General features: G+C 37.1%; 3 protein-coding genes across 3 annotated transcripts; 2 read left to right on the forward strand and 1 right to left on the reverse strand.

Annotated features, from left to right (window-relative positions):
- Positions 1 to 421: 421 nt before the first annotated feature.
- On the reverse strand, positions 422 to 3,043 carry LOC113776176. Its single transcript, XM_027321282.1, has one exon. The coding sequence runs from the start codon at positions 3,041 to 3,043 to the stop codon at positions 422 to 424; it is 2,622 nt and encodes an 873-aa protein (XP_027177083.1).
- A 7,712-nt stretch (positions 3,044 to 10,755) lies between these two features.
- LOC113776180 (protein NRT1/ PTR FAMILY 5.5-like) lies at positions 10,756 to 11,622 on the forward strand. Its single transcript, XM_027321286.1, has one exon. It carries the CDS (start codon positions 10,756 to 10,758, stop codon positions 11,620 to 11,622), a length of 867 nt encoding a protein of 288 aa, XP_027177087.1.
- Positions 11,623 to 18,268: 6,646 nt separating this feature from the next.
- Positions 18,269 to 21,967, forward strand: LOC113776188 (receptor-like protein EIX1). The gene is made up of 4 exons (XM_027321295.1): positions 18,269 to 19,109; positions 19,725 to 20,873; positions 21,105 to 21,295; positions 21,755 to 21,967. Exons 1-4 carry the CDS (start codon positions 18,269 to 18,271, stop codon positions 21,965 to 21,967), a joined length of 2,394 nt encoding a protein of 797 aa, XP_027177096.1.

Genomic DNA, 21,967 nt, shown 5'->3' on the forward strand with positions numbered 1-21,967 from the left:
ACCATCTAAAAAACAATAATAGGCACGACAGGCTAACCTTTCAACCATTTGATCAATGAATGGAAGGGGAAAATGATCCTTCTTGGTCACTGCGTTCAATTTACGGTAATCGATGCACTGGCGCCAACCCGTAGGCTTTCGAATTGGAACAAGGTCCCCTTCATGATTTTCTTCCGCAGTTACCCCTGCTTTCTTTGGCACCACTTGGACCGGACTTACCCATGGGCTGTCTGAGATAGAGAAAATAATTCCTACGTCCAGAAGCTTGATTACCTCTTTCTTGACCACTTCCATCATGATGGGGTTCAATCTCCTTTGTGGTTGTCTTATCGGCCTAGCATCCTCTTCCAAGCGAATTCGATGCATGCACACAGACGGGCTTATACCCTTGATATCTGCAATTGTCCAACCTATAGCTTCCTTATGCTCCCTCCGTGGGTGATAATTTGGATGAGATTATCACTGGTAACGTCTCTTTTTCACCTAGAAAGGCATACTTTAAATGCTCGGGCAGGGGTTTCAACTCCACTTCAGGTGCCTGCACGATAGAAGGTAATAGCTTTAGGTGTGGTTCAGGCACAAATATAGGAGCAACATCATACCTTAGAGGACTTTGGCCTAGTGAATGCAAGGCTCCAACCATTCTTTGCAAATTGATGTCTAACTCCATTTCGCAGGCTGCTTCCAGATCCAAATGTTTGGTGATTGCTACCTCCAATTCATCCCTGCCATTAATCTCAAATACTTCTTGCACCAAAGGGTCAATTATACTCACAGCAAAAACAGCATTAGAATGACACGGATATTTCATGGCCTCAAATATACTGAAATGAACTATTTCTCCATCAAATTCCATCGTTAGGGTGCCCTTACTAACATCAATTTTTGTACGAGCCGTGCTCAAGAAGGGCCTCCCCAACAAAATTGGTGATGGATTTGGAGAACGTTCATCACCCATATCAAGAATATAAAAATCAGCAGGGAACACTAAATTGTTCACTTGTACTAACACATCTTCTATCACCCCATCAGGATAAGCATTAGTCCTATCAGCCAATTGAATTATAATGCCAGTTTCTTTTAAGGGGCCCAAATTCAGAGAAGCATATATAGCCTTGGGCATCACATTTATAGAGGCTCCTAAGTCTAACATGGCATTCCTAATGCTAGTGTTCCCTATTTTACAAGGAATAGTGAACATACCCGGGTCTCCGCACTTTGGTGGAAGTTTTCTTTGAAGCACTGCAGATACGTTCTCTCCCACGATTATCCTTTCATCTCCCCTCAATTTCTTCCTATTGATGCATAGGTCCTTCAAAAATTTGGCATACCGGGGTACTTGCTTAATTGCGTCAAGTAAGGGGATATTTATCTCCACCTTCCTAAACATCTCCAAAATTTCCTTTTCCTTGTCTTGCTTTTTAGGCCTTTCCAACCTGCTAGGAAAAGGTGGTGGGTTAGGCTTAACTGGACCCACTGGGTTACGTAGTACCTCTTCATTTGTGCCAGGAGTTCCTTCTTCCTCAAGCTCCTTCTCAATACGGTCCTCATTCTTGTCCTTCGGAGCCACTGGTGCTGGACCTTCAACCTCTTTCCCACTCCTGAGGGTCATTGCACTTACATTCTTGGGATTCACCTCAGGTTGGGATGGAAGTTTTCCCTTCCCCTGGGAGTCTAGTCGGTTGACAATTGAGGCTAATTGACTCATCTGATTTTCCAAATTTTGCATACGTGCTTTCATCTCTTGATTGTTGGCCTCAGTGTCCTGTTGAAATTTCATAGTATTAGAGGCTATGGTTTTAACCATGTCTTCTAGGGACATACCTGAGGTAGAGGAGGGTTGATTCCTTGTTTGATATTGTTGCTGGAAGCCCTGCTGTCTATTGGGGATGAAATTTTGTTGCTTATTTCCCCCATAGCTTAGATTTGGATGATCCCTCCAACCCGGATTGTATGAGTTGGAATAGGGGTCATACTGTCTACGTGGCATGGGCATGTTACCAGCCATATTTGCTTGCTCAATTCCCTCTTCATGTAACTGTGGGCACGAGTCAGTGGTATGACCAATATTCGTGCAAATCCCACACACTTTGGCCTGCTGTGCATTTCCTACAGCTATCTGTCGAACAAATGAGGTTAATTCCGATAACTGCTGTTCAATGGAAGATGAACTTACCTCATTGACCTTTCTCGTAGGAACATCTGCTCTCGTACCAAACTGCTGGCAATTCTCTGCCATTCGCTCGATTAAGTCCCATGCCTCCTGGGTAGTCTTATTCACCAGTGCACCACCACTTGCTGCATCAATGATATTTCTATCGTTCATCAGTAATCCCTCGTAGAAGTACTGAATCAGCAGTTGATCACTTATTTGGTGATGCGGGCATCGGGTACGCAGCCTGGTGAACCTCTCCCAATATTCGTATAAGGATTCTCCGTGAAATTGCTTGATGCCACATATTTCTTTTCGCAAACTAGCAGCTCTGGATGCAGGGAAATATTTTTCAAAAAATTTTTTCTGCATCTCTGGCCACGTGGTGATAATGCCTGCAGGTAGACAGTATAACCAGTCCTTTGCCGAATCCTTGAGAGAGAAAGGGAAGGCCCTTAATTTAATTTGTTCATCAGTTACTCCCGAAGGTTTCATACTCGAACACACCACATCAAATTCCTGCATGTGTTTGTGGGGTTCCTCTCCTGGCAGACCATGAAAAACAGGCAACAAATGTATTAAACCAGGTTTTAATTCAAAAGCTGCATTCTCACTAAGGCGAGGAAAAGTTATGCAAAGAGGTTGTTGGGTCAAGTTTGGAGCAGCCAACTCCCTTAATGTCTGTGTGTTAGCCATGGGGATTTCTTCTTGCTCTGAGTCACTCGAAGTGTCCCCAAATGAATCTGTTGGTTCAACTTCTGGCTCAGGTCTCTGAGATGTAGCACTGGAGTGCTCCTCTCGGAGTTGTCTGGTCTCTTTTCTTGTCCTACGCGCAGTCTTCTCTACCTCAGGGTCAAAAACCAAATTACCTGTACGAGACGATCGCGGCATACACTAGAAAAATACCAGAAAATTAGAGCGAAAATGAACTTAATAAAGAAACAAATAATAACGTCGTTCCCCGGCAGCGGCGCCAAAAATTGACAGGTCGTCAGCCTGTGCAATAATAATAATAAATATAGAACCTAGATACCACTAAAAGCAGTCAATAATTAATCCTAGGTACTGGAGCAGGGACTCTAGGTGTGCAATGGGTTACTTGATTCACCCTGTTCCCGAAGAGTTTGCTTAACCCGATATACCAGAATTAATTAATAGACAAAAATTACTAGATAGTAGACAGTGGCAAGTAGGGTCGTCTCCTCAGGGACTGGATATCTTTGTCTCTTTTAAAGTCCAATTGGTAAGGGGGGATTTTATCGGAATGAAACTAAAAACAATTAAATAATTTAACTAAAAAAAATGAATAAATAACTAGCACAAGCAAAACAGGAATTAAATCAAGAATAAATAAATTCTAGCCAAGAATACAACTACTCAGGCACAGTCCAATCATCCGATCATTGATGCAAGAGAGGTTCACTTAATGTATTAATAGGCCAGTTATAGTCTGACAACCAATTTTTCCTTAAATTATAGATGACCAAGGTACGACCATTAATCACCTCTAACCAGAAAAGTACTCTTAGGTACGACCGTAGGAATTAATTTTCCAATTGCATTAATAACCAGAAAAACCTAGCCCTAATCAATAACACGCTACGAGGGTTATTTAAATTAGATTGCACGTTCTCCTAATGTGTAAACACACCAGTTGCCACTAACATTAATCAATCAAACAATTACGGATTTAATTGACTAAATTGGCACGAGATTAATAAATCACATTGAACATCGGGCCCTTGACATCCAATTAATAAAATAATCCCATGAAAATTCAAGCAGATAACGTGCAAATATTAATACATAAAGGAACACGTGAAAATTAATTAGATCTCACAGATTTTCGGGACTGCGCCGTCGAGTTGACCCTTGACTAGATGGAAGATTTAGCCACGCCGCATAATTAAATCACCACACGAATTAATGGATTGCACAGGCATAGCGTTTTCTATTAAGAAGCAAGGAATAAAAGGTGTTTTTCCCGTTAGGGAATTTTGTCGAACACCTGGCGTGTGTCAGAGGCCAGTCAAAAGAAGGAAAAACTAAAACTACACTAAAAGACTAAAACTAGAGATGTAAAATAAAAGCCAGCCGTCTTCTGTACATTTTTCCCCCATTTAAAGCCAAAAGAAAGATATCCAGTGGTCCCCACCAAATGGCCACAAGCTGCCGAATTCATCTCCTTGTTTTGAGCCTCTGCGCGGTCCCCACCAACCAGCCACAAGCCTGCTGAATTACTTCTTGTTTCTAAGGCTTTGTACGTTGCCTTTACTAGCTCTTGTGGTCCCCGGCCGTTGAAGCTTTCTGCTGGAGTCTCCCAAATTTGCATCCAAAAGTCCCTCTTTTTGTAGTTATCTGCTCCACTCCTGGAATTGGGTCCAGATACCAAATATGAGTAAATATCAGCAATTAACACACTATTTGTCAGGGATAGAATGTGAAATTAATAATAAAATTACTAACAAATGATACCCTATCAAATAAATTTATTTATGCAAAAATGGGTACTCTGTTCTTATAATGGAGGAAAGCCATAAACAGCTACTGTTTTATTCAAAACCTAATTTTCATGTATTTTATCCGATAAATAAATTGGTTTATGGGAAAATTGGTGTTAAAGAGGTGAAATTTATGGGAAAATGATACTTTACGATACCAATGGATAACAGTTACAACACAATCATAGATTTGACATTTTAAATAGTGAAGAATCGGTTCCGTTTCGATTACATATTTTTCGGGATATTTTTCAAAAATAGCACTATAGTCCTTCGAACATAAACTATAGGTACTGTACGTATATGCTATTCTTTTCCCTTTTACACCATTCCTTTGACTTATGTGCTTTCTCATAAAAGATTCTCATTCATTTTTTTAAATGGAAAAAAATTAATGAAATATGTATAATTCGAATAAAATACTATTTTAATTATTGCCATTTTGCTCATACGTTGCAAGACTGATAAGAAAACCGTAAAGCGTTGCTATTTTATGAATGACAACTTTTCTCGTAAATGGCCTGCTCTTTATGTCTTTCCTTTATTATATGTCAACGCACCTGTTTTAACGAGCATTTTACATCTAATTTATTTAGTACTGTAAACAATGATATTCAGAATGTTTCTTTCCCCTTTAGACCAAGAACTTTGACTTGTGGATTTTCGTGCTATGAGAAAAAAGATTTTCGCTTACCTTTTTTTAAAACTGCAAAAGAAAAAATCAATTTCCCCATAAATCTCAAAAATGCTTATTTATACACATACCATCAAGTATGTATACAAGTATAATAACTGTACTGACTAAGTAACGTACTCAGTTTTAATCAGTAATAATACATTTTTGTGTTATTTCAAATAACTCTAAAATATGGGCTTCGTATAAGTTTTTTAAGCATAATACAATATTATGGCCATAAATTAGCATGTTTTTGTCATTAATCAAATTTACTATGTTATAACTAAAACTCATTATTTCTGTATAAAAACATATTTTTACTTCAAATAAACTTACTCCCTCAAAAGTATATTTGGGATATACTATTGTAATTTATCTCTTTAAAAAGTATGTTTCATATTACTTACAATTTACCTTTTCGACTGCAAAAGTTACTAATTTATTACGCTAACTTACTATTTTGAATGACAAATTTACTCCCTTATTTTTACCCATAATCCTATTCAAGTGGATAGGTCTAACGGGTAATCAAATGGTCGCTAAAATTTTTAGAACCTATTATATCATATCTAAAACTGTGTTGATTACCGTATCGATAGTTATGGGACCATTTTCCTGGATGCTTAAGCTGAACACTTGGGTACTAAATTTATATATGTATATAAATATAATGAAGGCTTGAATCCTTTCGTTTACCTCCACTTTTCCTTCTTCCAAATTATTATCCCCCACGCGTATGCGATAATCATTTATTATTTCTTAAAATTTCGGTACCTTCTTTACGCACATTTTTTGTCCAAGGCATTTGCAACATTTTTCCATCGGTAATGGGTACATTTGCAAATACATAAATGCCTTTGATTTTAACATGCAATAACACTTCCTGACCCAACTCGTACGGAAGTCAGTGTGCTTTCTGGTTGCATCCGCAGACGATTCTCGTATATTTCCTCTTCACGTGCTGTGCAACAATTTAACGTCTCCGTTTGGACTGTATATAACATCAACACGTGTCGCTCTCTGCCGGCCTTCCTACCATAGGCAGGTTCCCACCATAAAGGTTTCCCCCATAATTGGCACGGCATCAACTTGTCCTCTCTGCAGTCTGTACTGGACTATTTAAATACATTTCCAGGTGGTTTTCTTCCAGCTGAGTTAGCAAGTGAAAGAACACAGTAGTTGACTTCTTGTAGAGAAATTATCTCAATCTCTCCTCCTCCAGGCTCCAGGAAGCAAGGACAGACCGGAATTTGAGGTAAAGAATAACTAAATTCAACATCAATGCAGCTTTCTTTAGCTTTCTGTGGCTAGAACGTGGAATTCTTGAACTTCTCCTTGTCCTATTTCTGTTTTTTCTTCATCTTTTGCTCTGCCGAAGAACAGGGAGAATCCATAAGGATCACAAAGAAAATGGCATTTCTCAGAATAATGGGTAATTCTTCTCATCCCTGATTATTCAGTACTTTTCTGCTTATTGATTTGTTCATAGGTGCTTTTGGCCCTTCTGCATAAGATATTGCTGATTTCTTGCTCTGTTGGCAGTTCTGTTATGGGCAGATATGCTTGCAACATATGTGATGTGGATAATGCAGACATACTTAACAAATGTTTGGAAACTTGGATTTACTCATGCTGCTAGAATCATGAATATTGACAGGGTGTCGAAACCTGTACAATAATAAAATTAATCCTAATTGCCAGTTAAAATGACCAAAACCCAATTCCAAATACTGGAGCAGGGACTCTAGGTGTGCAATGGGTTACTTGATTCACCCTGTTCGCGAAGAGTTTGCTTGATCCGATATACCCGAATGGAGTGGTTATTTCTTTTCACAAATAATTATGAATTTGTAGACAGGGCAAGTAGGGTCGTATCCACAGGGACTGGGTATATTTGTTTCTTAAGAAATCCAAAGTAACACAGGGGGTGATTTTGTAGGAACGACAACAATCAAATGAATTCAAATAAGAAAATAGAAATAAATAACTAATTAGAAATTAAACCACAATTCACTGAACTTAGAATAACAATAATTAAAGGCCTAAATCAATTAAAACAAGGAAACAACTAAAAATAAAATAAAGTAGGCAACTAAAAGTCAAATGGCAATTCACTAAAATTAAGGTAATATTAACTAAAGATCTAGCCAAAAAATAACTTCAGCAATGGTTCACCTAATTGATCATCGAAGCAAGGGCAATTCCAATTATTCATTAATAAATAGGTTATAACTACTAAACAAGCGATGACAGTCAACCCCTCCTTACTGTGTCGGTGATTAAGGTACGCCCGTTAATCACTGCTCTAATTAGGGAATAATCCTAGGTACGCCCGTAAGATTTAATTCCCCAACTGTCTTACGTATTAGAGGAGCTCTATTCTAACCAAATAACGCACTATCAGGGTTATTTTAGATTAACCCGCGTATCCCCCTGACACGAATCTAATCGTGCCAGTTGTCACTATTTCAGGACAATTAAACAATTACGGATTTAATGCCCTAATTGACGATAGGTTACCAAATCAATTAATTATCCGGATCGAAGACAATCAATTAATTGAATAATCATAAGCATAGCAATCAAGGAATATGCGAATACCAATAAATAAAAGGGAAAGATTAAATTAAGTCGATCTCACAATTTTTAGGCACCCCAAAGCATCCGTCGTTTCTTGACTAGAACGCAGAAATTAGTTCATATTTGATGAACTAAGTCCACGGGAAATTTCAGCAAAAGTCACGGCCATTGTCTGCATTTCAGGTAGTCGCAATTCGTCGAACAATTAGAGAGCAAATGAAAGTCACATGTGACAATTGAATCTCTTTATTGTTCCTAGCATCCGTAGAACAAAACCACTCAAAGGGTACAAGGATGAAAAGTCAAAGTAGATAGCCTCCAATTCTCCTTACGTGCGTGAGATAAGCAAAAGGAATTCTAAAGGAAAAAGCTAATGAAATGCTAAGCTAGTCCTCATTGTCTTTCTCCCAACCGTGGAGAATGCCTACAAAAGGCTCAGAGGAGAAGTCAAAAAGTGCGGCTAAAACTAAAGACGAAAGCTCCAAAGCGAGCCGCCCCCTTTTGCTATTTTTCTTCTTGGTTTTTATCCTCTCCCTCTACCTTGGATGTGCGGCAGCTCTAGGGAAAATGCATTTCGGCCCAAAATAACCGGAAAGGGCTTGTGTCCCTCTTTCCCAAAGATACCCTTCCAAACCTTCAATTCAATTTCCTTTCCGATGACTGTCAAAGTGGCATTAATTGTCGCATTTTTGATCTATTTCCTGAAATAAATGTAAATTACGAAAAATGAATAGAATCCAGCAATTAATCCACATCAAGTCAAGTAATAGAGAAAATTAATTATAAAATAAATGAGAAAATTACAGCCTATCAAATATTTACACTGGCATAACTAAATTTCTGCCATTAGTGCTTTTCATCTTTGTGGATGCTGGCCTTGGTAACTACTGGAATCTGCTCCTCTCAAGTACAGCCTTTTCAATTGTAAGTTCTTCTGCTGGGCAACTATATTTTACCTACTTTCTTCTTCAATTGAACTGAATATACTTGCTAATCTACTGTTAGAGTTCATGATTTAGCCTTTATAGCCCTTGGTTAGCTCGATATTCGCTGGTTATAGTTCCATGATTTAACTTCTATAGCCCTTAATAGCTGAATATTCGCCTGTAACAAACTGAAAATACAAAAGTCAGTTCTGCCTATTGATGCAAGAACTTAAATTAATCCAGCTGGTGCAATCTCTTAAAAAGAAAATGTCTTTTGCCGTGATCAATTGCTGGGATTAGATAGGAATCTTCGGTCCCAATGCTAATTTTGTCCCTTTTGAAGTATGCGCGAACATTACTTTAAAAGGGACTTGTGACATTGTTATTCAAGAACATTAGCTAAAGATGATGATTGGCCTTTCTTGAATTAATCATGCCTGCAACTATTGACAGGGTTTGGGATTTCTATCAATGTCAACACCACCAGTTCTACACAAGGCCACAGGGACCTGTAAAGGTTACGAGCCAAATTGCCTTGGTCATACACAAAAGGCCCTCTTTTACACAGCTTTAGCATTGATAGCAGTTGGATTAAGTGGACATGTTGTCTCACTGGTTGCATTCGCAGACAATCAGATTGAAAAGAAGCCAGATGAACCTAAAGTCAAGGAGCCGAAGTTTGAACGAAGCTCAAAGTCCTTCCTATACAAGTTCAGGAGAGGGCCTGATGGAAAATTGAAATATATGCCAAACTTACGAACCCCATCTTTCATGGTCAATTATCACAAGAGAAAGAAGCAGCAGCAGCAAGGTGAGAGGACTCCAAAAACTGAAGTTGATATATCACAACTTCAATTCCAACCAATAGAAGCAATGCTGGCCCTTGTGCAAAAAGAGCGAGTGAAACTCCTTGGCGCTTGTTTTATAATCCTTGTCCCTGTTATTGGTTTAATTGCTCTACCATATATAAAACCATGGTCACTTCGGTTTGGTATCCCAGCAATATGTACATTGGTGGCAACCCTTGCATTTCTGCAGGGTACAGGTTCATACAAAGGGGAAAGTAAACCAGATGGAAGTCCAGTAACCAATGTTTTAAGAGTCTTTGTGGCCTCCACACGCAAAATGTTTGAAGATCCTAAGCAATATTCAGAGCTTTATGAGAATCAAGACACCAACACTCCAAAATTGCCTCATACCAAGGGACTACTCAGGTTTGACAAAACTTTTCCACTAGTATTTTGTTCTCTATACATTATTTACCTTCCCAAGATAGATTAACTTGTTTGCTTATAAAAACTTTGTTCCGGTCAATGATCCATTAAAATCCTGAGATGAGGCAAGGTACGGTTAAGATTTGTCATAATTGGCACATTTCTTACAGAATCCGATCTGCAGTGATGTTGTTTTAGTTGTGAATTTTGTTCACGTACACTGGGTCTTGATAGTGGTGCAACAAGTTGCATGGTTGTATGCCAAAGTTAGTAAGAAGCACATCCATGCTGTAACTACCGCCAACCTCTAAATTCATGGAACTCTAGTTTCTCAATCTAAATAGTACCAATGGCTTATAATAGTTTGCGAATATCTAATAGTTCATATGCTTTCCAATCAAATATATACATTGCCAGTGGAAAGGTTTTAGAGTTGTGAAAATTTCATCAGATTTATAATTTTATATTCTCTAAGCTCAATTAGTCAAAATCTGAGTTTATTATATCCTGTTCTATACTTAGAAAGCATGATGCATTTAATTTCCTTAACTTGGCTCTAGCTCATTTTTATATTTTATGCACTTCACTCAGTTTCTTAGACAAGGCTGCCATCCAATTGACGACTGAAATTGAAGAACCAGAAAAGCATAGATTGAGACTGTGCACTCGGACAGAAGTAGAGGAGACAAAAATCATAATCCGCATGATGCCAATTAGGATCACCTTTGTAATTTGTGGTCTCATTACTTCTGTTGGAAACACATACTTCGTAGAGCAAGCAAACCACATGAATTATAAGATTGGAAAACTAAAGTTGCCTAACTCAGTCAATCTGGTGTTCTATGAAATATCAAAGTCACTGATTAAGTTAATTTACACTGCTATTGGAAGGTGCTTAAGAGGAGCACGCAAAGAAAAGTATGCCCCCTCAATTGGCATTGCGCTTGCTACAATCTTCTCAGTGTTATGTTGCATAACTGCTTCTGGAATCGAAACTCGAAGGATACATGTGATCAGAAGTCATGGACTGCTAGATAAACCGGAAGATAAGATCCCTTTGAGTGTGTTTGTGCTTCTTCCACAATACTTTCTTCTAGCTGGTCTGGACTCGCTCTATGAAAACAATGTTACCCCTTTCTTGACTGATCAGAGTCCTCCTTCGATGAAAAAGTACCTTGTATACCTCAGTCCTGGATTATCTGGGCTAGGAATCGTTGGAAGTGTTTTATCAGTTTATGTTGTAGGTAAAGTTAGTGAAAAAGGGGGAAAAAGGAATTGGTTTCAGTACACATTAAACCAGAGTCGCCTGGATCGCTATTATTCGGTGCTTGCTGTCCTGAGTGCTGCAAATTTCATTTGGTTTGTATTCTGGGCTGTATTGTTCCCTCTTAGAGAACCAGGTTCAAATGATGAGAAAGCTGCTGAAAATGATGAAGAAAAGGCTGGAAATAATGATGGAAATGAGGAACAGACTCGAAATCAAGAAAAAGAGGAACCTATTGGAAATAGAGAATGGGTTGACCCTTCTCTGAATTTTGTTAACGATCTTTTGGCTGCTAACATTACACGTTGATATATGGCTTGAGAGCAACATTAACTTGTCTCAAGAAAGTGTTTCCCACTCAAGCTTCATAGGTCTTGTACATGGTTCATACCTTTTATTTTGACTAGTAATAGTTCACGTGCTTTGCACGTTATTGTAATATCTTAAAATATATTACTTTTTAGTTACTAAAAGTTTTTTATGAAATTTTGATCATCAACATCGTAATATAGTATTTTTATGTTATTTATTTTTTTAAGCTAGTTACTTTTAAAAATTTTATTAAATGAAAAGAGACAGAAAACATTCCAATGTAGTTGACATATCCCTCAGGATTGAATTTGAAATCATGAACGAAACACTTTTTGATTTATAACTTGAACTCTAACATATCAAATATTGATAATATCATGTTTTACCAAAAGTATTATATATTCATGACTCTATTGCATATTAGCCACAATCATCAAAATTTTTTATAAACAAAGAATATAATTAAGTTAGAAAAATAAGCATACATGTAATTTGAATTCTTTGTATTATGTTAATTTTATTTTTGTCAATAATAGAGTATAAATGATCCACCACGTAAAGTTTTTTTGGCTTGTACATTCTAACAATTGAAATTTTATAGATAGAGATAGTTGGAGTTTTTCTATTTTCCTTTTCTTTTATTCATGTTTTTAGCACAATCCAATGCGAAGCAAGAGCAACACGTCTACTTTTTTCATATGAGGACAATATTTTTGATTTTAATATTAGTTTTTTTTATGATCATGAAATTGGAATGAGAATTGTGGCTAATTAATAATTTTAATATTAATTTTTTGTATATTGCAGTGTTTTAGTTTTTAATTGCCAACTTTTAATCCATAACCGCTATCATTATTATTACTTATTGGAGTGCATTAAATCTGTCTAATTACAATTCTCACCATAAATGAAATTTACTTAATTTTAAAGCTTTTCATTTCATAATCGCTTCCATTATTCACTAATATTGCAATACAATAAATATATGTAATCATTAGAAAAATAATGGTATTTTGGATATCACCAAAAACAATTTGGATATCATTTTCATTTTATCATTTATCATTTTATATTTACTCTTATTATAATTCTTATTTTATCATTGGAGATAGTTTCTGACTTGATGGATGGATTTGGTTTGCTCAAACCAATACAAATGAAGCATTACTTATTATTGTCAATAACAATGTTTGTCTTCCCCTGGACATCAGCGATTTGGATGTTGTCTTTGGTATTATTTGAATTGTATTCTAGCTTTTTAATTCATTTGCTATTTACTTTATGTCATTTTATAAATAGTTTTCAATTTTATTTCAGTTTTTCTTGTTTTGATCAGTTGCTATTAATGATAATAGTGGTTTGTATGGTGCTATTTTAGATTTCTTTTTTCTAGTTTAATACTGCTATTTCAGTTATAAAGGTGTCATCATATTTTGTATATTGAAATTTCATTGGGTGCAACATGAAAAATTCTTCATATTGGTAAAAGTGCATAATTGTAAAATTTACTTGTGATATTTGTGTGAAGATATACAGATGAATAAGGGTTTTCTTGTCATTGTATGTTTCTCCATTTCTAGAGAGTATCTATTTTTTGAAATTGAATTTTTTTAATAATCTCAACTAATGACTAATGAGAAATTTTTCATGCTTCAATTAAGAAATTTTGATACATATAATAATAGGAGATGGAGTCCAAGGGTAGGTAAATAGTTTTTAATGAGGAATTTTTAATTATAATTACCAATACCATTAAAATGTAATCAATTGGAGTGTTTTATTTCTTTTAATTAGTGCCACATTAAAATGCTATAATTCTAATTAAAAGACATGAGGGTAATTTAGGAATAACAAAAACAAAGATAAAAAAGTGCTTACACTTGCACTACCCAATACCAACATTCATACTTTTCATTGTATATGTTTCTCTATTTCTAGAGAGTATCTATTTTTTGAAATTGAATTTTTTTAATAATCTCAACTAATGACTAATGAGAAATTTTTCATGCTTCAATTAAGAAATTTTGATACGTATAATAATAGGAGATGGAGTCCAAGGGTAGGCAAATAGTTTTTAATGAGGAATTTTTAATTATAATTACCAATGCCATTAAAATGTAATCAATTGGAGTGTTTTATTTCTTTTAATTAGTGCCACATTAAAATGCAATAATTCTAATTAAAAGACATGAGGGTAATTTAGGAATAACAAAAACTAAGATAAAAAAGTGCTTACACTTGCACTACCCAATACCAACATTCATACTTTTCATTGTATATATATATATATATATGTTTCTCCATTTCTAGAGAGTATCTATTTTTTGAAATTGAATTTTTTTAATAATCTTAACTAATGACTAATGAGAAATTTTTCATGCTTCAATTAAGAAATTTTGATACGTATAATAACAGGAGATGGAGTCCAAGGGTAGGTAAATAGTTTTTAATGAGGAATTTTTAATTATAATTACCAATACCATTAAAATGTTATCAATTGGAGTGTTTTATTTCTTTTAATTAGTGCCACATTAAAATGCAATAATTCTAATTAAAAGACATGAGGGTAATTTAGGAATAACATAAACTAAGATAAAAAAGTGCTTACACTTGCACTACCCAATACCAACATTCATACTTTTTATATAGTAATGATAATGATTTTTTTCTTCTCTAGAGGATGATTATGCAGAAATTCCTTTTTAGATTAGTTGAAGGATTTTTGTTGTTCATATCGATTTCACTCCATCATCCTATTAGAGGCAAAGTTACCTTTATTGTTATCTGATGTACAACTTTTGTATCTACCAGAGAAGAGAGAGAGATTATCTATCTTAATTTTGTCTTGTGTCAGCAATTATTTTTACTTAATTTGGTCATCTGCAGCTCAAATTCGAAGCAATACCAACATTTGTCTTACTTCGATGAAACTGCCCAACCACTAGGCTTCGCTGATTGTGATTTGTGTTCTGATTGTCATCTGTGATGGATTAACACTTCGAAGTGTTTGTGTTAAGCTTAAAGTAAGTTTGATCCACCTTCATGGTGCTGACGGTTGCATTATCATATCAGAACCGAGCCAGGACAAACTACTGGATTCTTTGAAAACCGCTTTTCCACTATGTTGAGCATTTTGGAGGGATGAAGTGATCACTGTCCAGGAGGAGATGACACTGCATTGCAGAAGGATTTACTGTAGAAACAAAAAGGTGTTTAGAAATTGTGTTCAAGGAGTATTCGATGGACGTTAATTGAGTCAAGCTATAGTAATTACAACTGAAGAAATTTCTCAAGGCTGGATAAAAGCATGTAATGATCTCTAATACAAATTATGCATGGATAAACCCGAGAACAGCAGGTTTGGCAAAAGAACCTGCAACAACCAAAAACACAAAATTGAGAAAATATTCCTCTCTATTAATGGTGTGCATAGCAGCAACAGTTTTTTATTAGAGAGAGAGAGAGAGAGAGAGAGGCAAGATGTTTAGATGCAATTACGTCACTAGTTTACCTTCAATGTAGATATGAAAGATCAACGTGGAATTTTAGATGTAGACTTCAAGCTGATCATTTTCTAAATCAGTCTGCTCTCTGAATCAGCTTGACAGAATCCTTGGCAGAGGGACTGCACCTGCACCCCCTCATCTCAATAACCTCTAGTGTTGGAATTTCTCCAAAACCTGAAGGGATTCTTGAAGGTGTTTACATCTGTGCAATACAATTTGCTCAAGACTGGGAAGATGCTTACTAGACACAATCCATGTTATAATGTTCAGCAAATCTAATTTCAAGAACTTCAGGTTTTGGAATTCTCCCTCATTCATTTCCCACTGTTGCCCTTCAAATGCTCTGTCTAATAATTTGAGAACTTCAAGGTTGGGAAGTCTTCCAATGGCTGAGTTTTCATTCCATGGTAGTTGAAAACTTGATGCTATCAACTTTTTGAGATTTGCAGGAAAGCTAAACTTGGAAGGACTATGAACCTTACCAGAGAAGCAAACTTTAAGAGATTCAAGTTGACTCAAACAGCTCAATTCTGGAAAGCTGTTGCAATGATCCCAACATTTTGTAAATATGCATCTGAGTTTCTGCAGCCCAGATAGCCTACCCAACATGATCGTTGAAACATTACTTCCATGATTTAGAGAAGGAGTAGAAATGGTTTTCAAATTACTCGTTCCAAAGGGGTTTTTATCAAAAGATTCTTGACTGTAGTGCTGGAAACGGAAAAAAGCACTGATGATATGAATATGCCTCAATCTTTCCATATGCCAAATAGCCTCCAGTAGAATCACCTCACCAATTGCTTCTTTCACAATCAAACTTTCAAGATTGCAGAGATTAGCAATTTCTGATGGGATTTCTTTTGTACAAAACCGGGGAGCCAAGTACCTTAGCTCAACCAGCTCTGCTATCAGGACCAGATCATGAGTGTTGGCGCAACCCTCAATGGGAACATTCCTAAATCTAATACTTTAAGAAGTCTGAATTTGGATTCTAGAAATGGAGTTCGTGATATTTCTAAGATTCTTGATGTACTGTTCAAAAAAACATTGTTCAAGAATTATATGTTGCATAACATTTGTCGAAAAATAGGTCCTGTTTCTTCCCAGGGTCAAGCTGCCTTGAAACCAGTGGTGTATTTGATACTCTATCTATTGGTTAATGTTGTCTTTGCTACTTCCTTATCCATGAAATTATTCCAATATCCTAATTTTGGGCAATGACTGAAAATCCTCTTTTATTCTGAAATTCTAGTAGTGACCATCAAAATAGTAATCCAATAATTGACTAAATCTTCTATAACTTTTTTAGAGATGACTGAAGTATCCATAATTTTTCACTACACAGCTTGCAATAAAGTTGGCCAACACAAAATTTCAGCACTGGATAGTGTGCACCATATTTTGAGATATCTTGTATACTCATAGTATGATTGAAGTTCAACCAGTAGCCGCAAATTAGCAAGAAATAGGGCCAATGTGCTGTCATTACAAAGATTTTTGGATAGGGTGTCGAAATGGTTGGTAACACTGATGCGTACCAGAAAACACACACACACACACTCACTCACTCATGCTTCCAGAGAGATTTTATTTTATTTTATTTATTAAATTATGGGATGAACTTCATATTTTACCAAATTCTATTGTCTTCTTTCCATCATGTCCTTTGCTATAGAAGTGTTTCATGTAATCTGACCAGGGAACGTCTTTGTGAATCGGCTTCTCTCCATTCTTCAGGACTTCTGGCAAAGGACCAACAACTCCTTCAGCTTTAGGAGAAGCAAAGATAGGCACAAAAACCCTGTTTTTTGCTGCATTAGGAATCACACAATGCTCGATGCTCTTATATCGATCGTTGCTCGCAATTTGCAACGTGTCGCCTAGGATCCATTGAGCAGCTCTTGTTGCTCGAACGTAGAGACCGCCCACATCATCTTGAAGAAGGATAGTGATGCTCGAAATATCAGAATGAAGGCCAACTCCATAACTCAATTCTGGGTTCGGACAGATAGAGTAGTGATTAAGGCTGAGTGTACAGGCTCCCGTCAGGAGAGATTCTTTTTCTTCATCAAACTCCTCCACATTCAGTCCCTTCAGCAGCACTTCCATTAGCCCACTTTATGTGTTCCAAAACTTGATCTCTATGAAATAAATTAGAGTGTGTATTTAGACCGAATTGCTGGACAAGATTCTATGTGTCAACAAATCAGAAGAGTCAAATCAAACAGGAACAGGAGAGTCGAATCAAACAGAGGTGGTCTAGATGGCTAATTTTACAAGGAAAATATCAAGATTACAGATGCTGTAAGTTACAGACGTCTACAAATCATTGACAGCGTTTCTAATGTAAATCAATCTCAATATAATCTTAACCTTATATCTAAATTTTAGGTATACCTGTCCCTGAAAAAGTGAACACTCTCTCGATTTTTCAAAAATATCAGGCTTTTACGTTGTCTTTGTGATTTTGAAAATTAGAGCTTGGTGATTCAACTATTGTTCTATTTTATTTTTCCAATAAATTTCTTATCCGATTGATTTTTTTTTTATTATCAAAAGATATTGCTTCTTTTTAACGAGCCTATACATACGGTCATTGCTCACCACTTGGCTAATGAAGAAAAGCCAAAATTAGGTATGAGAAAGACTCCTAACTTATTTGCTTACTTGGAAACTGGAGGCCATAAATTTGTACTCTCATCTCCTGGCACATAAAAATAACCTCTTTGGTCGTTCATGCATCAATTCAACCTTTCCTTGGTCCTTCATTCAATAGCTATGATCTTAAATCCAACCAACCACTATTTAAGTGCACAAACAATCACGAGTTAAAACACAAATGGCTCTTTCTCCAATGGAGACATGCCTAGGCTGAAATATAGCCAAATTCCTTTCTCCAGTTGGATAGGTAGGCGGCAACTTTTGAATGGTCCTAGCAGACGCTAAAAATTCAATACTTCCACGGTTCCACCTCAAAAGGAAACTGCAAAATATATCAATAACCTCTTTGGTCGTTCATGCATCAATTCAACCTTTCCTTGGTCCTTCATTCAATAGCTATGATCTTAAGCAAGAAAATTTTCTCCAACCAACCAACCACTATTTAAGTACACAAACAATCACGAGTTAAAACAGAAATGGCTCTTTCTCCAATGGAGCGTCATCTTCTTTGTAATTCTTCATCTTTACTACTACTCTTCTTATTCAGTTCTGTTCCTATCACTAGCCAATTCCCATTTGGTAGCAGCAAACAAGCTTATCACCATTCAAATGTCACTTGTATTGAAAGTGAACGACGTGCCCTTCTTCAACTCAAACATGGATTGAAAGATGAATTAAATCGCCTGTCATCTTGGATTGGAGAAGGTTGTTGTTCATGGGAAGGAGTTGGTTGCCACAAAACCACTGGTAGTGTTTTGAAACTTGATCTACACGGTATAATGTATGATGATTATCACTGCACAAATTGCTTGGGAGGCCAATTAAGTCCATCTTTGGTCAATTTGACCAATTTGCGATACTTGGACATGAGCTCAAATAATTTTTCAGGAATCCAACTTCCTGCATTCTTGGGATTGTTGAAAAACTTGAGATACCTCAATCTCTCACATGCAGGATTTGATGGTGAAATTCCCCACCATTTAGGAAACCTCTCACATTTACGGTATTTAGATCTTGGGTGGAATTCATTGAGCACTAAGGATCTCGGGTGGGTTGCTGGGCTCTCTTCTCTAGAAGGCCTAGTCCTGTCTAAGTTGAACCTTGCAGCCGCTCAAGATGGATTACAGTCAATTAACATGCTTCTTTCACTAACAACACTAGACTTGAATGGTTGTGATCTCTTCATCCATCCTCATCTTTCACATGTCAATTTCACATCTCTTGCTTTCCTTGATCTCAGTGGAAATAATTTCAACAACTACATGGCCCCTCCTTGGCTCCGTAATCTTACTGGCCTCCATGATCTTCGTCTTGTTGGTACTAATCTTTTTGATTCAATTCATGATGTATTTGACCATATGACCTCTCTCGTTCATCTCGATCTATCTTCAAACCGCTTTTGTAATGCAAGCAGTCTTACTTATTTGGGTCTGAGTTTTAATAATTTGCAAGGATCAATACCAAGTAAAATAGGCCAACTTATAAATCTTACTTATTTGGATCTGAGTTTTAATAATGTGCAAGGGTCAATGAAATAGGTCAGCTTCCAAAACTAACTAACCTATTATTGTCCTTTAATAAATTAAATGGTACCATACCGACCAATCTTGGGCAGCTGACGAAGCTACAAGCATTTGACGTTGGAGACAATTCATTAACTGGGGTCCTATCTGAAGACCATTTTGCGAAACTCCGAGAGCTGAAGTACCTGGACCTAACTGGAAACTCACTCGCTCTGAACGTGAGCTCCTCGTGGGTTCCTCCTTTTCAACTCCAAGAAATTCAGATGGGATCCATCATTGTGGGACCCAGGTTTCCAGCTTGGCTTCGGACGCAGAAGGAGCTTGAGGTGTTAGGCATGCGGGACGCGAGCATTTGAGGTGCCATACCCAACTAAGGATCTCGGATGGGTTGCTGGGCTCTCTTCTCTAGAAGGCCTAGTCCTGTCCACGGTGAGCGTTATAGATGCTCGAGATGGGTTACAATCAATTAACATGCTTCCTTCGCTAACAACACTAGACTTAAATGGTTGTGGTCATTTCATCCATCCTCATCTTTCACATGTCAATTTCACATCTCTTGCTTTCCTTGATCTCGTCGTAAATAATTTCAACAACAACATGGTCCCTTCTTGGCTCTGTAATCTTACTGGCCTCCATGATCTTCGTTTTGGTAATAATAATCTTTATGATCCAATTCATGGCCTGTTTGACCAAATGACCTCTCTAGTTTATCTCGATCTATCTCCAAACCGCTTTGATGCTTCAACGTTGAAATCACTTTGTAATGCAAGCAGTCTTACTTATTTGGATCTGAGTGATAATAATTTGCAAGGGTCAATAGCAAGTGAAATAGGCCAACTTATAAATCTTACTTATTTGGATCTGAGCGGCAATAATGTGCAAGGGTCAATACCAAGTGAAATAGGTCAACTTCCAAAACTAACAAGGCTATTATTGTCCTCTAATAAATTAAATGGTACCATACCAATCAATCTTGGGCAGCTGACGAAGCTACAAGATTTTGACGTTGGAGACAATTCATTGACCGGGGTCCTATCTGAAGACCATTTTACGAAACTACGAGAGCTGAAGTCACTGGACCTAACTGGAAACTCACTCGCTCTGAACGTGAGCTCCTCATGGATTCCTCCTTTTCAACTCCGTGAAATTCAGATGCAATCCATCATAGTGGGACCTAGGTTTCCAGCTTGGCTTCGGACACAGAAGGGGCTTGGGGTTTTAGACATGCGGAAAGCGAGCATTTCAGATGCCATACCCAACTGGTTTCTCTCTAAAAACAAATCGTCCACTGTGCGCAGCTGGTTATATCTTTCACAAAATTTTCTTACTGGACATATTCCGCAGCTTCATCATGCGCTGAGCATTCTCTATCTGAATGATAACCGTTTCACAGGTACTATCCCTGAAGATTTGTGCAAGTTGGAAAATTTATATATTCTGGATCTATCCAACAATCTTCTGTCCGGAAGAGTTCCTCTGTGTCTAGGAAACTTGCGAGACCTGAAGCTCCTAAAGTTGGCAAATAACAGTCTATCCGGTCAAATTCCGATTTCACTGGGTAACTTGTAGCAACTTTATGCTCTGCATTTGAATGGAAATAAATTCGTTGGAAAGCTCCCGTCATCAATGCAGCTTTTGAGCACTTTGGTAAGTTTTGATCTCGGTAACAATGGACTAAATGATATTATACCAGCTTGGATTGGGGAAAGGTTATCAAATTTAAGGATTCTAAGATTTCAGTCAAATAACTTCCATGAACCTATTTCTGATACAATCTACCAACTCTCAGGTCTTCGAGTTCTGAACCTAGCACATAATAACTTGAGTGGATTTATTCCTCACTGCTTTAACAACATTAGTGCCATGATGGTATCAGGGCCAGATGGACTTTACGACATTTATGGACAAGATAGGCTTCAAGACATTAAGGGAGGAAGAGAAGATGAGTTTGACTCAGGGGACCTTCGGCTTCTTAGATCCGTAAGCCTCTCAGCAAATAATTTAGTTGGCGATGTTAGGACCGGGCCAGGAATAGACAAACTCAAATTAGCACAAAGTAGGCGGTATAACCGACCATATAATATATAGGCGGTAGATACCAGCCATATAATAATTAGGCGGTAAAACCGACCATATAAAGACGGATAACAAAGCAAATAAATGACACAGAAGATTTACGTGGTTCGGTCAAATTGACCTACGTCCACGGGCGAGGGATGAGCAATATTTCTACTATGAAGAAGAAATACAAAAGACCGTAGGAAAGTGGTTCCTAGGCCAATAGGCACTTACAAAAGAGTTTAGAAAATATTCCTAAACTCAAAACAAGAGAGCCTAAAATATTTGACTGAATGGGCTAAATGACTCAAGAAGCTAATAGCCCATATTACTCTCTTGAGTGGTGCACTAAAACTTCTCAAAGGCCTTCTCTATTTATAGGAAACAATGGAGGCTATTCCCTCAGCTTCTGGCGATGTGGGATTACAAAATTCTGCCACAGTCAAGAATCAAGAATTGTGGCTGCAGCAAGAAGTCAAGAATTGCTGCTGTGGCTTGACTTTAACAAATCTCCACCTTGGCATAATTTTGAGTACCACTATCGACAATAGTAAAATTGCTCCACCTTCTCCACATAAGCCCCAATGGGCATAA

The sequence above is a fragment of the Coffea eugenioides genome, chromosome 6 (genome assembly GCF_003713205.1).
Source record: "Coffea eugenioides isolate CCC68of chromosome 6, Ceug_1.0, whole genome shotgun sequence".
Taxonomy (NCBI): domain Eukaryota; kingdom Viridiplantae; phylum Streptophyta; class Magnoliopsida; order Gentianales; family Rubiaceae; genus Coffea; species Coffea eugenioides.

Coding starts and splice junctions, on each gene's coding strand:
- LOC113776176 (XM_027321282.1), bottom strand. CDS start 3,043: ATGCCGCGATCGTCTCGTACAGGTAATTTGGTTTTTGACCCTGAGGTA.
- LOC113776188 (XM_027321295.1), top strand. CDS start 18,269: ATGGCTCTTTCTCCAATGGAGCGTCATCTTCTTTGTAATTCTTCATCT. Junction 19,110..19,724: donor CCATGATCTTCGTCTTGTTG/GTACTAATCTTT, acceptor TCTCTTCTCTAG/AAGGCCTAGTCCTGTCCACG. Junction 21,296..21,754: donor ACCTTCGGCTTCTTAGATCC/GTAAGCCTCTCA, acceptor CTCTATTTATAG/GAAACAATGGAGGCTATTCC.
- LOC113776180 (XM_027321286.1), top strand. CDS start 10,756: ATGCCAATTAGGATCACCTTTGTAATTTGTGGTCTCATTACTTCTGTT.